The sequence below is a fragment of the Corvus moneduloides genome, chromosome 5, assembly GCF_009650955.1.
Source record: "Corvus moneduloides isolate bCorMon1 chromosome 5, bCorMon1.pri, whole genome shotgun sequence".
Taxonomy (NCBI): Eukaryota; Metazoa; Chordata; class Aves; order Passeriformes; family Corvidae; genus Corvus; species Corvus moneduloides.
The window spans coordinates 58,779,944-58,800,927 of record NC_045480.1 but is presented as its reverse complement, the minus strand read 5'-3'; the positions used below and the strand labels follow the sequence as shown (position 1 = coordinate 58,800,927).

At 40.1% G+C, this 20,984-nt stretch overlaps 1 protein-coding gene across 5 annotated transcripts in view; it reads left to right on the top strand.

Moving 5' to 3' along the window:
• ZNF827 (zinc finger protein 827) overlaps nt 1-20,984 on the top strand; it is a 100,732-nt gene that overhangs the window by 63,547 nt on the left and 16,201 nt on the right. For all 5 annotated transcript variants that reach the window (XR_004240135.1, XM_032108945.1, XM_032108944.1 and 2 more), the window contains exon 8: nt 4,117-4,220. Coding sequence is in view for 4 of the 5 variants with exons in the window: in XM_032108945.1 (XP_031964836.1) it covers nt 4,117-4,220 (104 nt within the window). In the remaining variant the exon portion in view is untranslated. The remainder of the gene's footprint in view (nt 1-4,116; nt 4,221-20,984) is intronic.

Here is a 20,984-nt window from a genome sequence, read left to right as displayed (position 1 = left end):
ACCAATGTAAGAAGAGGTGATTTCTATTGTCTTCTGTCAAACTAGATTTCCTTAGAAAAAAATTCAGTCTAGTATTTCTGTCATCTCAATACATTCTAGAGATGAATTTTTAAAAGTCAGACTGTAGGACAGTGCTAACAAAACACTTGTTAAAAATTACAGTTACGTTATGATGATAATTTAAATTAGCCAGGAATTAAAAACGTCATCCTATTGTAGCCTGTGCTGTTAAAGAAATGTGCACTTTACAGTTCTGGGGTTGGGAGCAAGCCCACAAGGTGTTTACATATCCATGAGCAGCAAGGTGAGGTGTCCCTGTGGGAAGATTTAAAGATCTTAGACAGTTAAGTGCTGGTAGCTGTAATTGGTAAAGACTTAGGAGCCCTTGGTAGAGGGTAGGAGGAGTAGGCAGGAACTGTTGAGGATACATTTATTCCCTACCTGAAAGTTATTGTGGGTGGGTTGGAGACTGAGCACACTGAAGTGATGAAGAGTTCGTTCAAAGATAGAGTAAGAGCTTCTTGCCTCTGCAGCCCCTTTACAGAAGTTCTTGGTGCTAAATTAAAACAGCTTTGCCCAGACAGAATGGAAAAGCATTTCAGTTGCAAAGAAAACATTTCTAAAATATATTGTACTTAAATTTCTAGGCCTGTCCTACTCATTCATGGTAGCTGCAATAAATAACTTGTTTTTAATAAACTGACCAGCTCAGTAAATGTACATTAGGGACTTTTTAATGTTACAAGTTGAAAGATAATTCAATTGAGCTTTTAGCTTCTGGTTACAGTGAATGCTTCCCATATTTGCTAGTGCGGGAATTTGTCGGATATGCAGCCTGCGCGCCTTTCTGTGCTACTTAAAGCACATAAGCCTGAGATACAAACAGAGATCAATGCACGTATTGTCCAACTACTCATTAACCATCCAGGGTGCACTGCAGGGAGGGGCTGGCAAATAGTTGAAAATAGATTTCAGTGTCTCATAATGTTACCAGCAGGACTGGTGTGAGAATCCAGAGCTACTTTTGGATCTATCAAAGATAATTCCAATTGGAAAGGTTGAGGACAGTTCAAAGATAACTTGCCCTTTTTCTGACTGCCAACTTTTAAGAGGGTAGCGCAGTTGGCTGTTGTCAAACTTGTGTTGAGCTTTACTGAGATGTCCTTAGAGTGGCTGCCACCCATCCGGGCATGAAATGCTGAGTGCCTGGTTCAGTTTTTCTGGGTGCTTTTCTTATCTTGCCTATTTATCAACAGAAGAAGACATGAATAAGGAGAGCTTCTTAAGAGGGGAAGTGAGTCAGTCTACTAAATCCTGTGAGTTCAAGCCACTTGAAAACCTTGCCAAAAAAAACCTAACCCACCCCAAACTAAATAAACAGCTGGAAGCCTTTACTGGTAAGGTATGACGCCTTCTCAAAAATAGAATGTGATGGAGCAGCCAGTGGAGGATAGAGGCACTTGGACTGCATTAAGAAAACATGTGGTGTTGCAGTTTGGCTCACCAGCCCACATCTGGAGTAATGACAGAAAGGCATTTGAATCACAATTGCTGTGTGAAATGTGCTGACAGCTGCAGAGAGCCAAGGTGAGGTCAGTGTTGTCCACCTGTGAGCAGCTGGGGAGCACAAAGATTTAGCTGTGTCACTGGTGAGGCTGAAATCAGCAAACCCCAGCAAGATGGGGTACACAAGCACTTTTTGCTCTCTTATTCCTTATTAACATTTCTAACTGTCACCTCTCTGTTGCTGTTCCTCCTGTGAGTATTCCTGGACTTTGCCAGCATATACTTCCATATGACTTTGCTTAAGCAGCTGGAACTGGCAAGGATTCCTCACAGTTCACTGGCTGAGTGAGATGGTAGAGCCTGCCATCTGTGATAAGAAGACAGAAAGTGGAGAAGCGAGTGATCTGGAAGTGAGTACACCAGCGTAAGATGCCAAGATAAGTTTCTTTCATCTAGAGAACTGTGTAGCCATGAAACTGGAAAAGTGCAGCCAGAGGAAAAATAAAAGATATCCTAAAGCTTAATCTTCATCAGAAAGGACTTTGCACAGTGATTGAGGACAATGTGTGTCATTTCTTACTATGAAGCAGGAGCTCCTCCCTCTGTATTTTGCACTGGGAATCGGAGGACGTACCTGCTGAAATAGAAGTAATAGGGCCACCACTGAAGAGACTCAGCTGCCATTCTAGAGGAAGGCAGAAAAGATGTATCCAAGGATGGTTCTGCAATTCACAGAGGCCAGTGGTGGAGAGGGAAATCCTTGGGATATGATATGATGCGGCCCTCAACAGCACCCTGCTCGTGATCTATGGCCTAACCTGAAACAGATAAGCTCTGCACCATCCGTTTTGCTTAGAACCAGCAAAGAGCAGTGTCCCAGTGACTGAATCTGAGGCACAAACAGGAAGGCCAACATGGAAACCCGAGTGGATTACAAGATTTTGAAGAATTACAATAGTACTAAAACATTTTTTATTGACGTTTTTCTTTCAAATCATTATTAAACCAGTGAGAGGAATGTTGCAATAAATCGTGCCGTATTTTTATACAGTGTCAGTCTGTTTCGTATTATGTCACCCCTGAGTGGGAGTGTGAGTCTTGGAAGAAGTTAAGTTTCACACATGTGGGTTGGAGCTGTTTTGGTTTATCCTGGTCACTTGTTTTCTGGAGTATCCTGCATTGTTCAGCTATTGGCATTCACCAAACTTCTCAGGTTTGGGGCAAATTCACGCCTTCCCCTTCAGCACACCCTAATGTTGACTGCTTATGGATGTGTTCAAACTTTTGTAGAAATACCAAAATATCCCATTAACTGTCACATATGGAACAGCACAGAATGAATAATGTCTAATAGGAAAGTAAAACAATGTGGTTGCCAAAAGAGTTTCACAATCACATTAACTAATTATCAACAAGTTTCCCTGAGGCAGAAGAGATCTGACTAAGAATACAAGTGACTTGGTGGAGACACCTGGTTCACTCTCTGCAGAAAAACTGCACGAGGGAAAACTCAGGCAAGTGATGTCTTTTGGACAGAAACTTTGGGTATCTGGACTGGTGAGGTCAGCTTGGTGCAGCTGATATATACTTGGAGTCTGGACTACCCACTGTGCAACACCTTGTAAGACCTCATAGCAGGTCCTTTATCCTGAAAAGATTTGTGGATTTCATTACTGGTTAAGAACAGGCTGCAGAAATGGTCTGGCCTCCTGTCCTGGACCTTTAAAACACCTACTGCACACCAGCCTGTTAAGGATTCTCAATCTGGGAGAGATCAGATTTAAAGTAATTCTCACTTTGCTTAGAAGAAATTGATAGTTTGTATGCAGATGGAATACATTTCCTTAGAAAACACTTTTCCAAGCAAGACTGTAGTTTTCCATTTTGAATTTTCTTATGTACCTCTTGCTGATGTCTGTCTGTATGTCAAGGAATGCTTGTTCCTGTTATGATCTTTAACTGAGCAGAAAACAAATACTTTGACAGAGATGCCATTTCACTATTGAAATTGACTTTTTTCTGCCTGTTAATTAAAGCAAAATATTCTTTTTGGAATCATGTAGCTGATAATTTTTGTGCTTAATACTCTTTGGGATGCACCCGCTCAATTTATGAATTGTTTCCTGCTTTAAAAATCAAATTTATGGAGTTAACTTTATTCATGAAAGGCCATGTCAGAATAGAACTAGTCAGCATCTTAACCTAATATTTGAAAAGTTAACGATAACTACTGTATGCTTCAGATTATTAAATAATAATATTTTTTACCTTTCCTGATTGCCTTCTCCAGATATGACCATAGAATATACATTTTTGAAGTGTTAATTTTAATGATCCATATTGTATTGTGATGTAGCAAATGTAAGATGTTGAAATGTAGGTAAAAGCCTTTTCTGAGGTCTTCAGTTTTTACTCTGAAATGCAATTTTACCAAAGCGTGCTGCCTCATGGTCTGTCTATTTTCCAGCATGAATTCTGTAAGTGAAACAGGTTTCTTAATAAGATGGTATTTCTTACAATATTCAGATGTTGGGGTCAAAATTCGTATTTACTACTTCTTCTGTTAACTGCTCTTTTCCTTTAAAAAAGGCATCTTGTTTTTTCCTGTAGCCCTTTCTTTTCTGAAGACACATTTAGACAATCACCATTCACTTCTAACTCAAAAGATCTCCTGCCCAATGAAACTACTCTTCATGGAAGGACGTCTGCACCAGGTCAGATACCTTTTTTCTTTCACTATTTCCAGCTAATAGATATTTAAAAAATTTTTCTTACTGTAAACTCCACCACGTGACCTCTTGAAATATTGTTTGCTTCATCAAAAGGCAGCTATTTCTCCATTATAATAAGTGCTTATTATTTAGAAGAAAAAGAGAAAAGTTAAATACTGCTGAAGCATTTGTGTTAATAGTCTTTAGGCTGCTATTTCTATGAATTGTGCAATAGTCTACAGCAGATGAAATTTAGCAATATGAAGAGAGGTGAGGGGCTTTTTGTGTGTGTGTGCCTGCCACTGTACTGATGCTGAATTACTGTCTGCTGTTGCCCTGTTCCTGGCTGTGTCCATCTCCATCTCCTGGAGTACAGATGAAATGTTTGCAGAACATGTACCGGCTGTCTGAGCTTGGCAATACAATTTTCCTGCCTTTAACAGTACTTTAGAACCTTTCTGGAAGGCTGTGGAGTTCTTCAAATGTACTGAAAGGCCTCAGTAGCTGCAGGTGCCTTCCCACTGATTTTCTGAACTAGTTGACAGGCATTTTATGTCCAGATATAGCTTGGGTTATATTCTGCATTAAAATGGAAAATACAGGCATGTAATAACACTATTCAAGGTCGCACTGAACACATGCAAAAACTTGATATGTACCTTCACTGTCCTGCTGCAAAATAACTCGTTTGCTAGTTCACTCTATCTGTTCTTAAATTAATAGCTCTGGGGTTCTAAAGGTCAGTAATTACACAGTCAGCTGTAGGGGGGGTTGTTCACCTTTTCTTAGCAATCAATAAACTTTTGGGCACGTTACTGCTAATTTTCAGCTATAGACTGTCATTTAATTTACAACTTAACAGACCCTTCATTTTTTTTAATGCTTGAATAGTCATTTGACAGCTTGTGAAGTGGCAGATGAGGGTAAGAGCTAGATGTTGTCTAAGGGTAAATATGCATAGCAAGAAGGAAAAAAATTGTAGCATAAGGACAAGGGTCTCCACAGCTGGGCACAGACACACTTCTGCAAGGAAGCAGTGGATTCTGTACCTCTGGGTGAGGAGAACCAGATCAGGTGTGGTGCTTTTAAGTGTTAAAATGTAAACGAGGTTAGTACTCTCAATCCTGGCTTTTGACCTTGGCATAACATGGAATATTCATATGCCCAGATGAAAGATGGGAATTCACAGACTCCTCAGGCAGGGCTCGATACCTCAGAGGACACAGCCTCTAGCAGCAAGACACTTACATCACACCAAGATAAATGCATAAGAATTTTAATTCTCTCTAAGACTTCACTTTAAGTGAGGCCACTAGAAGTGTGGGTGGGCTTTGGTGACATGTTTGATCTTCTGCTTAAAAGATGTAAAGGATCTAGTGGGTTAGGTCATCCTGTAGGGTTAGAATGGCTTCTGAGGGAACTGGGTTTTTGCATGTTTGTGCTGCTCCGTAATCTGTTTTGTGGAACCTTGATTGCTCTGTGTATTATAATACATATTGCTCTGTGGTTATAAGACTCTTATATATAATAGTAGCACGTATACTACTAAAATTTTAAAATGCCAGTTTCTGCTATGTTTTTATTTTTGGAACAACTCTTATCATTCCAAATATGTTGGTTTTTTTCTCAGCTTCGTAACAAATTCTTGGGCCTGAAGTGCAACTTCACAGTAGCACCAAGAATGTGATTTAAATTTGTAATCAATTACAGATATTATATTCATGTAAAAACCAGCAGAATGCCCACAGGTAAATTTCTTACTAGTTTCAACCTTGCAAGAAGAAATATCCTATGTAGTGCTATGGATAGCTCTGAAAACACTTTGTTCCTTTATGCTGCTCTTTGAAGGGATAGAAACAAACCATTGTGGAAGGCCTACAGAAAGTGTTACAGAAAACGCTGTGGAAATGCATATGTGGTCTCCCACATAAAAATGCTTTCACTTGAGATTTGGTTTGGGTTACTCTATCCCTGAAACAGGACAGTAAGAAGTAGAAAAGAGAAACATGAGAAAATGATAGGAAATTCCCAGTCCAGGGCCCCGGTGGGACCCCATGTATGCAGTTGCCTCTTTTCAAGTGAGCACCAAAACGGGTGGCTGCGTCCCCAGACTCCTGCCAACTTTCTGTCTGCAGACTTTTTGGCACCCTAGCTGCAGAGGAATTGGGAAAAGTGACAGGAACATAGGACAGTAAGATATTTCGTGTGTCAAATTCAATTCTTTTCTATACTAGGTAACATTATGCAATCTTATTCGTTACCTTATTCGTTATCTTAAACCCCATCATCATCATCATCATTATTTGTATGAGGATGCCGTTTCAGAAGCTCATCCCTATTGAAGAATTGGGACCACTCTCTTTCTAGCCTGAATTTATTCACAGCAAGTTCTACTTTTGTTGTTTCACAAGTGCAGTCCTTCAACTTTGATAATTCTTCTCCCTTGTGATGTTCACCATCTGATGTGCCATCTTACATTCCTCTAATCCTGCCTCTCATTTTGGAAAAGTGAGCCAGCCAGTGTCTTTTAGTCTCTTTTAGTACAATAGGGTTTCCATTTCCTAGCCTTCTTCTGCCTCTGTTTAGGGGCATTAATTTCTGCAAATATGAGTAGTCAGAACTATATGTGCTCTTTTATAGGAGGCTTTGCCCCTGACTTTTTCAGCAGCCTGCAATCTTCTGAGTGCATATTGGAAATGCCTCTCCTGATTAATCACAGCCTTTGTAACTAGAACATGCTGGTGTCTCTCTTGCTAGTCAAATAGTAACTTGTTTTTCTTTTCCTTTATAATTTCAGCTGGTGATTTCAGCATGCAACAGAAATTCTTGTTCCTACACTCTTAGGCATATGACCTTGTAATTTGAATTGTTTCACTTGTTATTCTAGCTCTCAAGATAATTTCTTTAGTACTCTGAAATTTCTGCATATTGATATTGCTTTCATTAATGCAATTCTGGTTTGTTTGTGGGCTTTTGTGTGTGTGTGTGTGTTGAAGCTGTTAAAGAGGATTTTTAAGTACAACGGGTCCAAAGTTCAGTCCTTGAGACTTAGGCTTAGTGGCCCCCTCAGTGCAAACCACTTCACTTTATAGCCAGTTTATAAGAAAACTGCAAAATCAGGTATATAAGTGGAAGAGCACTCTCTGTAGGGCATTGAGTAGATAAGATCCCCAAGGAGTATGAAATAATTAGGAAAGAATATTAAAAGATGTGTGAAATCAATGCACTGATCAGGGCATTCAGTGGAGGGGGAAAAAACCCTAAATAAATAATGATATTGTGATGGATTTGGTCTGAAAAAAGGGTGGAGTGTTCCTGATCAGCAGCAGTATCAAGACAGGAGAGTTGATTCTCATGTGGAAACTTTTAATTTCAGTATCCAAGGAAATAACAATGAAATCTCCGACAGCTGTCAGAAAGGGACTCATCAGACCCACAGAAGTCATGGTATCTCCCTGATAATCTATGGTGAATTCCTAATACTCTGAGAAGGGAAGACAGGAGTTTCCTAGAGTGTATAGTTCAAATTTACTGGTTATTTTTGGAGAATTGCTTTTCTTACTTTTTAAGGTATTTTTTATGTTAATAACCATATTATTGTATTGCACTTTTCTGTATTAGTCTTACTGTCCAAATAACTTCATTTTTACTCAAAAATGGAAATAAAATAGTTTTGATGCCCACATCAACCAAACACACTTCGCTCAAAAATTACCATGGTATCAAAGTAATATCTAAAACAAAGTCATATCCAAAAAAATTCAATAATTTCAACTGCCCCCTATGAGAATGTAGCCTCTTTTAATCTAGCAAAAGGTAGGGAGAAGAAATTAAAGTTTTTATTTCAGTCACTTTAAAAGAGGACATTTTCATCTTCTGTTTAAGATTCTTCTTTTGACAGAATAGTTTAGTTTTATGTCAGACTATATAGTTCAGTTCAGATCACTGGATAAATTAAAAACTTGATTGTATGCTGCTGTTCCTGACCCTTAGTCTTTAATGTGCTTTAATAGTTTTCCACCATCTCATTGACTCCTTCTGTAAATCAGACCTGCCTTCATGGAAGCCAGATGAGTGATACTCACTATTCCTTTTCTGGATGTTTCATTGATATTGGTGAAAACACCAGCCATGGCTTTCTGGTAGTATTTTTTTCTCCATGTATATCTGTGTGTAGTATAATAATATTTCATTATTTTCTCTCCTGTTCACCAAGGATGTGGTATTCTCCTTCATTTGCATTGACACTGCCAAATATTGAAAGAATCCCATCTGTAGCGGATCAAATTTTTTTTAAAAATGTATCTTTTTGTGAGAATTTAGTACTACTTGCAACAGTGTAATTCTGATCGTGGTAAATGACTTTCACATGGCTAAAATAAACTTTTGGAACTGGAGGACGTAGGTCTGAGGGAGTTGTAGGCCAGGAATAGCCCTGTCTTTTTAAATTTTGCCACAGCTAAATTTACTGGTTGTTGGTTTGTTTCAGTGAAATAAAGCCAGTAAAGCTTCTGTGCTCCAGTACCTTTTTGAAATGCATCAGAGCCTCTTCTGCCATGTGTGTCCACACTCTGTACTGACCTGTAAGATGACAGACAGGCAGTGCCTCCTCTTCAGGATTGTCCAGAATCAGTTGCATGGAGCTTAGTTCAGTAGAAATTTGGAAACACAGTGCAAAAACTTTATATTTTGGCAGTGTCAGTTGTTCTTTTATTGACAATGTAATTAGTGGGATCATCCCATGTTTATGTTTCTTGATGTAAGGTAATATGTGTAACAGATTCCAATATGTTTGGAACTCCAGGACTATTCTGCAGATGTACAGGTTTCTCCTGTCACTCTCCATACTCACACTGTCCTCCTTTTCTCTAAAGCAGTAATTCCACTGTAACTTCAATACACTAAAAGGTGAAAACCTGCCTGCTCCCAGGGCCTCATCTTTGCATACTCTGCTACACAGCAGTACCAACACCTGTGTGGCCACATCAGGGGAAGTAGTGAACTAATCTCCTTTTTTTTCCCAATAGTTTGTGGGAATGGTGGGATGTGAGCAGGGTGAAGGGAGGCTGTATCCTTCGACCATGTGAAATTTCAGCATTTGTGTGAGACTGGCATGCCCATGAGCACACTTAATCTTGTTCACTTTCTTCTGTTACTGTAGCTGGAAAATACCTGCTGAGGGTTTAGAATTTTAGCTTGAATGTGATAAATAATCAAGCTGGTGGTGTTGTGCAGATACCACATTCTTTTGTATGAGTTTGCATGTGTCTTCCTGCCTAATTCCTTTTTAAGCATGCTTTAAGGTCACTATAGCTCTTGGTGTTGTCATTTTCTGTGACTCCAAGCATCTAGAAAGTAGATAGCAAGAGCTCTTTTGGTCCAACCTGCAGAGGTGCTAATTCATATCCACTACTTTCTGGCAGTATTTGTGCTTCATTCTGGTTTCCTGTGCTCTGCAGCAAACTAAACTTCTGCAACCATCTACAGCAACCAGCTCTGAATTTTGGGTCATCACTAGGTTAGTTAAGAAAGTTATGACTTTATTAGGTTGAATATGAGATTAGAGTGAATCTGGCTATGGCTTTCATTTCCTCAAGAGCTGCTGGTGACAGTTTCCCTTCTTGGTCTCTTTTATGCTGCCAGACTTTCTCCTTTTAACTTACCCTGCATTGTTCCTGAGACCACTATAAGCACACTGCAGAAATGAAGGGACACCTTGAGGGTTCGATTTCTGTGTAGGGGACCATTGCTGCTTGTGTCACCCTGGAAAATGTCTTTAGGCCTTAGGGGACTGTGAAACCCTGAGGATTTCCACTGAAGTGACCAGCAGTGAAATGTTGGCATTTAAATTGCCCTTGTGTAGCTTCCCAGCTATGTACCCATGGAGTTAATTAGAATGATTCACACCTTCTTACAGTTGTTTGCTTACATCTGCCAAAAAGCCTCTAACTCCACATTGTGGGCAATCCTATTTACTGTAGGAAGGCTTTCTTCAAATGTTTAAATGTTAGAATTTGTAAATGAAAGCCAGGGCTTAAGAGTGTGATTACAAGCAATTGATTTTTAATTCATTCAAGACAGCAGAACCTGTGGATTATTATTTTTAAGAGAATCACAGGATGGTTGAGGTATGAAGTCTAATTCCACACCCTTACCCAGAGCAGAGTCATCTTGTTGCTCAAGGCTATGTCCAGTCAGGTTCTGAATATCTCCAGGAATGGAGACTCTGGGCAATCTCTGAGCAACAGGTGCCAGTGTTTGACCTTGCTCACCATAAGAAAAACTGTTTTCTTATGCTTAAATGGAATTTCCTGTGTTTTAATTTGTGCCCTTACCTCCTCTCCACTGGCATCACTAAGAAGAGCCTGACTTCATCTTCTTACTTCCCCCTATCAGGTATTTTTCCAGGTTGGAAAGATCCCACCAAGTCACCTTTTTTCCAGGCTGAATAGTCCTTGCTCTCTCAGGCTCCCCTTCTGTGACAGATACTCCATTCCCTTAATCATGTTTGCCGGACTTCAGACTTTTTTTGACAGTCTAAAAGAATATTTCAAGATCCTGGCAGCTGTTTCTGTCCCTGTGATGGAACAGCAATTTTTATTGCCAATGTAATTGCAGAGGGGGAATGCACATGCATGTGAATTGACTTATGTAGTGCTTCTTTCCCCCCTTGCTTTATCCCATTATTAGTGCTTATGATCATTTTATCTGCTTTCAGTTTTGGTCTGAGTTATGAGCTCTGCACATCCAAGACATTGGCTAACCCCCTTCAGTTTCCTGGTGATGAGAGTCCCTGACCCCTATTGGCTTCCTGTCAGGGCAGAAAAGTGAGAGTGGCACTTAATTCACTACCAAGGCATGTTCCATCAGGCATTTGGTCCTGCTGTTCATTTCTGTCGTAGGATTCCTGTGAAATGTGCTTGGGAAAAGTGGAAGCAGATGCCACACAGTCATTGCCACCTGCAGGGCACAATTGTAGGTACTCCCTAAGCTGTGCAAAGTCTGCTTCTCTCAGTCCTCAAAAGCACCCTTTTAATTTTCTTTTTCTTCTGGTACCTGTCTGGGAGTAAGATTCAGCCAGATACTCTTCTTTGTGTGTGTACACATGGGGTGTGCATGTGTATGGTTGTGTAAAAATCAACACAGGTGCATGAATAAGTATACTGGAGTGGTGTCGCTCTGACAAATCCAGCCTGTGTGACAGCTTCATAGATGGTAGGAAAGTTTTCTTTTTGACAGAGTGGCAGATTGATTTTTAGTAACTGATTTTAGTTCCTTATCTCCAACATGCTAATTCTTCCCACAAAAAGAATGTCTTGTGGGTACAAGTGACTGGTATGAGCTCTCTGGAAGGCCAGGGACTGTCAGCCACCGAGGTGGCTCTCTGCAGTCTGATAGCAGGAGGCAGATAGCTGGCGACTTGTGGCAAGGGATTCTAGGAAGGTGAGATAGTTGAACTGCTGTAGAAGTGGGCTGTGCTTGGCATAGTTATCCAAAGCAAGACAGATTTTGCAGAATTTGTTCAACATAATTCAGTGCTAAACTGCCTGATAGTGGCTCTGGCACGTTTTCCATCTATCGCATCCTGTCTTCAGATTCCCATGACCGTCTGCCTGCGTGCAGCCTTCTCTCCCTGTGCACCCAGCTGCCTTGACAACCACTTTGCACCACAGCCATTAAGCAGAGACTGCCACATTTCTGGTTCATTCCATGGGATCTTAACCAAGGCGGCTTCAACTCATTGCAGCATCTTCTGGGTCTGCTGCCAAGCAGGTTTGCATCTCCTGCACATGTGGTGCAGATCTGTAGTGCAGCAATAGAGGCTGTGTCCTGAGCAGCCACACAGTTTTCATAAATAGCAGAGTCCCTTTCAGAGCTGAAAATTTCATTATTATGCAGAACAAACCATTTCAAAACAGCAAATTGGCCTCTTGCTCAAGCAGGTACGGTGTGTTCTCTGGCTGAAGCAGGACAAGTGAGATGTGCAGCACGTGCATCATTGTACATGACTTAGTTTTTCTTAACTGTCAGTATTTATTGGGCAGGAAATGTGATCATGTCTTTCTGAGCATCCCATGAAACTCCTGGTGAATCTTTCACTACAGGCTAAATAGCAGGACTTGGCACAAATTGCTGTGGGCACATAGAGTTAGCTTCTTTTCCCTGTGAAGTCACCGCACTGATAATTTTGCCAATTGTTTACAGGACCTTCAAGATGAAAGGTGTTAACTAAAACAAGCAGAAAGAGTTCAGGTCCATGTCTAATGACTGTCTTGGAAGGCATTTGACATCTATCTGAAAACTTGTGTTTCTTGTTTTACTATGGGCTGCCTTTATACAGGGTAAATTTTATTTCCCTCTCATACAGTGCAGTGTTCTCTTGCAGGCAAAAATATTCACTTTTTAAATTTCATTTCTCTTTTATGTTTGCTCCTTCTAGAGCATAACCAACTTATGATAAAGGACAGAAAAGCAAAGTAATTTCACTCGGAACAAATACCTTCTGGTTTCATTTAGAATAAACCCAAACTAGATCACAATCATTAAACCCAGCAAACCAAAAACTGTTAAGAAATATCAACAGCTTCAAATCCAGAGCAAAAATGGCCAAATTGAACAGTTTTATCCTGCATGGAAAAATAAAACTTAGCATTTGGATTTTTTTACCCTTTCAAGCAGGGCAGGTTTTGACATCTCATATTATTTTGGCAACTCTTATCATTTAACTTATCATAATAAGTTTGCTGAGTAATAGTTACTCAATAGCAAGTGATTTTTGAAAAAGTAAAATCACTGTTGCCATAAATATTCTTAACTAGGTAACGCAAGTGGAGGTCAAATTTGAGAAGGGTTTTCTGAGCAGCTACAATCATTGGAAGTACTTAGTGAGAAATGTGGGACTTTTACTTGCTAATACTACCATGTATTATTCTGGGAAGTGAATTTGGGACAACACAGGGCTGCCCAGCAAGTTCCTGGGAGCTTTTGATGCAGGTAATAGAAGACAGCTTGGGGGAGAATGACCACAAAGTTGTAGAATGTTGGGTTTGGGAAAGGAAGAAGGGAAAACAGCAAAATAACCCCTGTTGGCTTCAGGAAGGATAACTGGAACCAACTTGGAGATGCATATGGAAAGAAGCCTAACAACAGTTAATGACCTCTGGGCTTGAGTGAAGCTTCTGATTTGTCCTCCCACAATATACCCATAGTAAGAAGGGAAACCCAGGGTAGGTACAGCTCTAATTAAGTGGTGAGGTGCAGCTGTCAAACCCCAGGGACCACGTGGGGTCTGCAAGAGGCTGTGCTTGCTCTGGTATTCATCAGTCCTTTTATTAACATTGTGAATGATGGAGGAGAAAGGATGTTTATTAAATGTCTGGGGCACACCTTGCAAGGAGGTGCCATAAGCACTTGGGAGGACAGAACAACAGAGTTCAGTCTTACCTTGAGGAATTGAAGAAACTGTGTGAAAACTAGCAACCAGTGCAGTGAGATCAAAGTTCTGTGCCTGGGGGAATGGTGAGTGCCACGAAGAAAGAGGAGGCATGAACATCCAGGCAGTGCAGCTTAAGGCGGGGATCTGGATTAAGGTTGGTCAGACACTATGTGTAGAGCTGGCATTGCAGAAAGGACAAATATCTGGCTGAGGTGTTGGGAATGTTGTCTGTAAGGCACATGTAGTAATTCTGCTCTGCAGCTGGAGCCCTGAATTCAATTTTGAGCTCTGTAATCCAAGAACAATGTGGAGGAGACAGAGGTGGTCAGAGGTTTAGAACACATGAGCTGTGCATGAAGATTGAAGAATTTTACCTATTTATTTAGTCTGGAGAAGAAAAGAGGGGAGATATGATAATGGCATTCAGATATGTAGAATGACAGCTTTGAGAGTAAAATAATAAACCTTGCCCATGTTCATGTGAGCAGAATAAGAAATAACAGGCTTAAATGACAGCGGAGGAGATTGAAGCTAAACTCCAAGACTGAAGTAAAACTTTCTAGCAGTGGGGTGTTTTTGCACTGGCACAACTGTCAGAGGAGCCTCTGGAGCCTCTGTCACAGGAGGGTTTTTTAAAAAAATAAGTAAGAAAAGCATCTGTTGGGACTGATGGATAAGTTTGGTGAGTGGCTGATGTGCCTCTGGGTGAGGGAGAGACAAGCTGGCTCCTGGGGCCCCTTCCAGCTCTAATTCTGGGATATAAATTCAGTAACAAAGCCATGGTGGTGACTGAACAACCTCCTGAAAGAGATTTGATAGATGAGGCATTTGTCTTACAGATACTCAGCATGCTGTAGTTTAGAATCTGCATCTCATTCAAACCTATCTCTAGTTTCATATCTTCTTTTGTCTTTCCTAATATCAGAACCTCCTGTAAATGTAAGCATCAGCACTGAGTCAGAATGTTTCCTGAAGATGAAACTTTTCCAAATACAAGCTCAACATGAAATAGAAAGACAGGTTTTAAAATTAGTTTTCTAGCTCTGCAAAAGGAATTGGAACACATCATTTCTGACATTTCTTTTTAGTTACCTTGGGACTCTCCAGTCCTCACCTATCTTACCTTATACAAGTTTGTCTTCTACAACATTTGTCTGCCTAAGAGTAAATTAAATTTAGAATTCATCAGCTGTTTGGACAGATGGCTAGATAGACATAAAGACTATTGTTTAAAAATAATCTAAGCAAAGCTGAGGACAAGTTTGGGGTTTTTACTTCTACAGCATGATTTCAATCCGAGTACAAATTTGCCCTAATTTGTTGCAGGGTGTTTTAGTTGAGTTTGGGGCTGTCGTGGTGCTCACTGCAGTCCGAGCAGAAGGCAGATGGGAGAATTATGCAGAAGGAGGGGATGGTTTACAGGCAGATGCCTGTGCTGGTGATAGAAGAGAGAGCAGGGAGAGATGTGAATATCTTAAAAAGAGCGAGTTAAAGGCCTCAAGGAAATGGCAGATTCAGTGCTTATCACTTGGGGAATCTGCAATAAAAGCAGCAAGAACATTTTCTTGTACAGCAGCAATCACAAGCACCTTGGGAAAGGTGGCTCTGGCCAAATGTTTGTAGTTACTTGTTCATCCAGTGTTGATTATTTTGTTTTAGTTCAGTCAGCTCAGGAACCCAACCTGCATTTGGGTTTTGCATTCCCCCATTGAGGTTTCTGGTCACCAGCTTCTTCCAAGTACAGATTTTGCTTCACCCAAAAAGAGGCAGAAAGCTGAAAAGAAAAATATAATCCAAAGGCAAATATTTCTTTATTTGTGTCTGAATGCTGGATGGGTACTACTAGTGTTAGCCTCTGCAAAGCACCCTAGGTGTGTTTACTACCTTCTCTTAAGGAAAGAAAAACCCCTGTTTCGTGTGGACTTGCAAGCAGAAGTTGTCACATTGACAAAAACCAAAGAGAAAAAGGAAAATTTGTGTGCCCCATAATGGTCCTAATGTGCACAATGTTTGAGTGATTTTTTCAAAGGGTTTCTTGGAAGTGTGTCTTAAGCAGAATTGTATGAAAGAAATTAAAAGGTAGAAACCTATTGGCACTATGGAAATGAATTAATTTTGGTTTAAAAATAGCAATAGGAGCAAATTATACTTTCACTAGTTCATATGAACTCAGTGTTGTAGCACCCAAAATAAATGTTACAAGCAGTGTAAATATAGATGAGGTAGATGTGAGGGCCACCTGCTTGGGAGTGAGTTAGAAGAAACTTACGTGAGTTTATTGTGGCACATTTTACTGTTGTCATGAGGATATTTTCAGGAGGAAATGAAGTGAAATATATTATGCAAAGATAAGAGAGAGCACATTACCAGGTTTTTCTCTGACAATAGATGCAGACTTTAGCTGTTATTTCTAAACAAGAAAAAAAAAAAAAGTAGTAATGGTGATAAGAGCCCTTTGCTACTGAAAGGATCAGCTGTTCTTGGCCAACAGTGATATGGTAAAGCTTTTAAAAACACTTTTTGGGATTTGTTGGTGCTTCCTTTGCCTTTCTTGAAATGTCTCAGCACCCTCAGTGAAAGAAAAAGTATGTCATTTCCCCTCTGGGCCATATTGCATTGCTTCATCTGCAGCCATGAAATCCAGCTGGTCTTCCCTGTGGTAACTGATGCCGGTGCAGTGAGATAAAGGGACTCTTCCACAACTGCTGCTTCTTGGCCACCAAATTCACAGCTTGGGGAGGGCCTGATTTTGCATCTGTTGTGAATTTTACATTGTTCTTTTCTTTCTTGTTGTGTAAGGGATGCAGTTACCACAAGACAGTCCTGTTTATGCTTTATGCTAAAGCAAGCAAGACAGTGGTAATACAAGCTGGGGGAAATAGAGGCTGTTGTCCATCACTATCCTCAAATTGAGGTCATAATGTACATGTTGTAAAAATAGTTTTCAAGAAATGACTGCAACATTATTGCAGCTTTAGAGTACCTTAAAAATCTGCGACTTCAGCCACCTTGCACAGAATTTACTGGATTTTTTTCTCTCTTCTTGGTTGTTTCTTAAGTTTTGATCTTAATGCAGAGAATAAATGCAAATCCCAGAGCTTTATAATGCAGCTGAAGGTTATCACAAAGTGAAAATAGGTGTGAGTTTTGATGCAAAGGTGGAAGTGGCTTTGTGTTTTAAAGTCAGTGTTGTCCCAACCTTGTCTTTGCCCTGACTTTCTCACCCTGCTTCTGATTTGTCCATTTTTGAGCAATGGGCTTGGTCTTAGCAGTGAAGGGGGCTTCACTTTTTTTTCCATGTTCTTCTATGGAGTCAGCTTTAAAGTTCATCTTTTACCTATTTTTTAATCTTTCCCAAACCCTGACATCTTTATTGTTTCTCAGTGACCTTTTCAAGTGCTGCTGTCGATTGTTGTGCACTTGGAATACTTTTGTGCACAATATTGATGTTTCTTTTGGTGGGCTGTGCAAGCACTTTATTGAAGTATTCCCAACTTTGATTGTTGTTGTTTTCAGAAAGAGCAGTTTAAGTACTGTGCTACTGATACATAAAACCACTTGGGTTCTACCCTTTTCCATATTTTAAAGGAATTTTAAAGGATTTTAAATTATCATAACATTACTGCTTTTTACCACACTCCATAGTAACGTTAAACATTTGCAAAGCCTTTGAGGGGAAAAAAATAAGAGCATTAATTGGTAAAGTTTTTTATTTGGAAAGGAGACTTTTCCTGCTTCCTCTGTGCATTTGTTCTGTCATTCAGATTGATTATGTGCAGATTTTTGGGGCTTATGAAACAAAAAGGACATGACCCCCTCACAAGTGGAACTAGAATTTTCTATCTTCTTTGGATTTTTGTGGGGAATATGGGAAAATTCTATGCGTAGAAAGCAATTGCTTATCTCAGTTAATAGTGGATGAGTCTGCTCACAGTAAAAGATAACCCTGAATCAAGACCAGACAGGATCCTGTGATGCAGGGGGTGACAAATGAAGATTGCAGGACCAGTCAGGATTGCTGATATCTTATCGACGTGGAGAGACATACCTTCCTCAGGAGCTACAGTACCTGGAAGGATCCCACTGTTTATTTTAACTGACTTACTAGAAATAAGATTTCTGGTCCTACAAATAAAACCTTTGTGGAAGCAAGTTGGAAAGGGAGTAAGAGATATAGTGTCTGGAGCACTGCAATTTTGTATAGTCAATATATTTTTGAGCTTGGGAACCTTTCACAGGCTTTTGGCAAACAAGCTTGCAACAGAGCCTTAATTACATATTTCATAAAAGGAGTTCTCAATTTTTAAATACAGTGTGCCTGCCAGAGGTGATAGATGAACATGTTAAGGGGAAGACTCCAAAGCAATAAAATGCATCTTTGATGATGGAAACACTGCAGAAAGTAGTAAGACAGTATAATAAGATAGATGCAGACAGAAGAATGAAAGAAAATTTCTTTGAGCGAATAAATGTTTTTAAAGCAATGTTTGCATGACTACCTGACCTTAATACCTTGTTTCTGAATAAATAATTTCTTGAAGTTTTTGTTATTTAGACATAACCAAACAGAAATAACCTTACAAATGGAGCAAGCTTTTGTGACGTTTCTGTAGGGCTGCATGCAGTGCATTTACCTCTTGGGTGAAGGTGGGGTACTTGACAGATCTCAAAGGAAAAAGCTGCAATTCACCTCAGGCTGGGAGCAGCCAAAAGTTACCTGATGACTGTTTAATGTCCCAAGTCTTACACAGCAAAGTGAGATGCCTTGCTGTTGGACATCTGCACAGGAGTGTTCATCCTCTTGCCATGAGCTCACAGAACCCTAGTTACCTTGTCCAGCACTGCTTCTTAGTCAGTTTATTAATTTTCTGGTTTGGTGGAATTTTTTAGATGCACTCTTCCATAGGAGCTTCCTTCTGCATCTTGTCTTTTTTACATCAGGTTTTATCCCCTGGAGTGGGAGGAGGGAGGTACCACATGCTTTCTTTCCTTTTCTTCTGTATCATCTACCTTTTCCCATGTCACCTCCTGTCCAGAGTTTGGTTGGCTGTCCCTCTTAGCTCTCAGCCTCACCCTGGGTGGCTCTTCTGTCTCCAGACCTTCTGGACCTCTGACTTGTTTCCTTCATGGCATTCAGCTTGCAAGCAGCATTTATTGAAAATAATGTAACCACCATTCTCTATTTTCACAGGATTTTTGTTCATTTTATTTTCAAAATTACTTACCTGGTTTCTCCTTGACCATTTTTTGTGGTGTCAAACTGTCTGAATAACCCAAAACATAACTAACTATGGCACACACTTCCAGAAGAATGGAGAGAAAATGAATTTTGACCTTCTTTGTTAAGACTTACCAGCACCTCTCACTTCCATCTCATTAAGGAATACTTATTGCAAAGAACAATCTATTTAATTTATATCCATGGGATTCCATCTGACCATGAGGATCTGCCCTTGTGGATTTGTTTGCTTCCGAGGTCTATGGAGCTGCAAAGATAAAAAAGAGAAGCAGCTGCTGATATGAGTTACAGGATGTGAGAGCAGACAGTAAACCAGCAAAGGTTATAAACATGAATTTATCTTCTTTGAATGACACTTCAGCACACTTTGTTTGTTTCCTTAGGTTTGTCTTTTTCACTTAAATAGTGGTTTCATTCTTTCCATTGTTTGTATAAAGATCTAAAGTTGGGCATGGCACTGGACAGCATATTAAAACATAATGTAGCATAAAACACTGTGAAGCAGTAATTGACAAATACATCAAAGTAAAAGAAAATAAGTAATCAAAGTATCAGAGTCCAAAGCCAGTCCCTGGGAAGTTCCTGTGCCCAACAGACACCAGCAGTCACAAGGCTGATTGGGTGACTCTGGACAGTCACTTATGTATTCAGGTCACGCCTCATCCTCTTCTTCAGTTACAGCTTCCACCAGATACGGTGTCCTCTCTCGAAGCGTATCCTGACAAAAGGCAGGGTAAAGACTTTTCAGAAGGTTAATACACTCTCTGTATTGATATCACCAGTTGGAGAGGAAAAGATTAATCCCTAAATGCGAAAACTGAAAATACATACTTGTGCAGAACTATGCCCAGCACCTCAGGAAAGGGGTAAATGGTGGCTCTTCCAAGCTGCAGTGCTTTGTTTGCCAGAAATGAAATCTGTTTGGAGCGAGAAGAGGAGGCACAGAACAATGTTTCCGCAGTTGTCCTCACCTCAGAGAAAATACAGATGGTGGCAGTTCCTAACCCCTTCTTAGATGATCAGCTTTACACAGCTACTCATTATGGAGTTGACTTGTGGCTAGAAGGGGAGTGATACCAGGTTATGCAGGAGGGCAGGAAAGGTGTCCATAAAGATGTACAGGTGTCCAGAAAGATGTATTTCACTATATTTAATTGTTTTACCTTTACATAAGATTCTTAGCACTTAAGAATTCTATGCAAAATTATTTCAAAATATTTTTATCACTAGCCTGTAATATCCTGAGTCTTAATCCTTCTGTTTCTTTTTAATGTTGTACTGGAGAACTTGGAGGCCCTTCATTTTATTGAGCATATTTTGTTTTAAACTCCAAAACCCACACAGAAATACAGTCTGTTGCTTAATAATTTCAATTTTGTCATTATGATTTCCTAACATAGGAGTTCAGGAATTTGCTATGGATTATTCATTTAAAGTAGAAATCTTGTATTAAGTCCTTCATTTTTTTTTTCTCTTTTTGTTTTCCTCTTCGTTTTAGTATAGGGGGTGTCATGGTGAAAGATGGATTTCTGTGAGACACTTTTCACAACAGTGATTTATTATTTAACATTTACTTGGTCTCAGTTCATCTTCTTCCTGGCCAGCGTGTAAGGTGTTCTTAAAGGCTGACAGTTCTGACTGCCTTGGATCAGAGCTTAGGGATGCACAGAGAATGCTGTACGCAGCCCAGTGTTCTGGCCTTGGAGTCGCTGGGCCTGTACTCACTTCCCAGAAAACACCATTCTTTGGCATTAATTAGAGCCAGAGCCCAAGGATTGAGTGTGGAAGTTGATTCACATGACTTTTCAGGTCACTGGTGAGGTCAGGTGCTGGGCATGTTCTGGGAAGATTTCTGGACCCTTGTATGGACACAGAGCTCCAGTTTTCAGGATGCAGTCAAAACTTGCCCAGAGGGTGAGATGGGTGGACGTAGGTGGTTTTCCTTGGAGCTGAGAAATCTTTCACAAAGTGTTGAGGCTTCTGTTGCAAGAGACCAGTTCTGGTTTGCCATGAGCAAGCTAAGAAGCTGCTGAACAGAAAAAGCACTTTGCTGCAGAGAGAAGATTCAGTCAAAAGAGAAGAAAGAAGCACT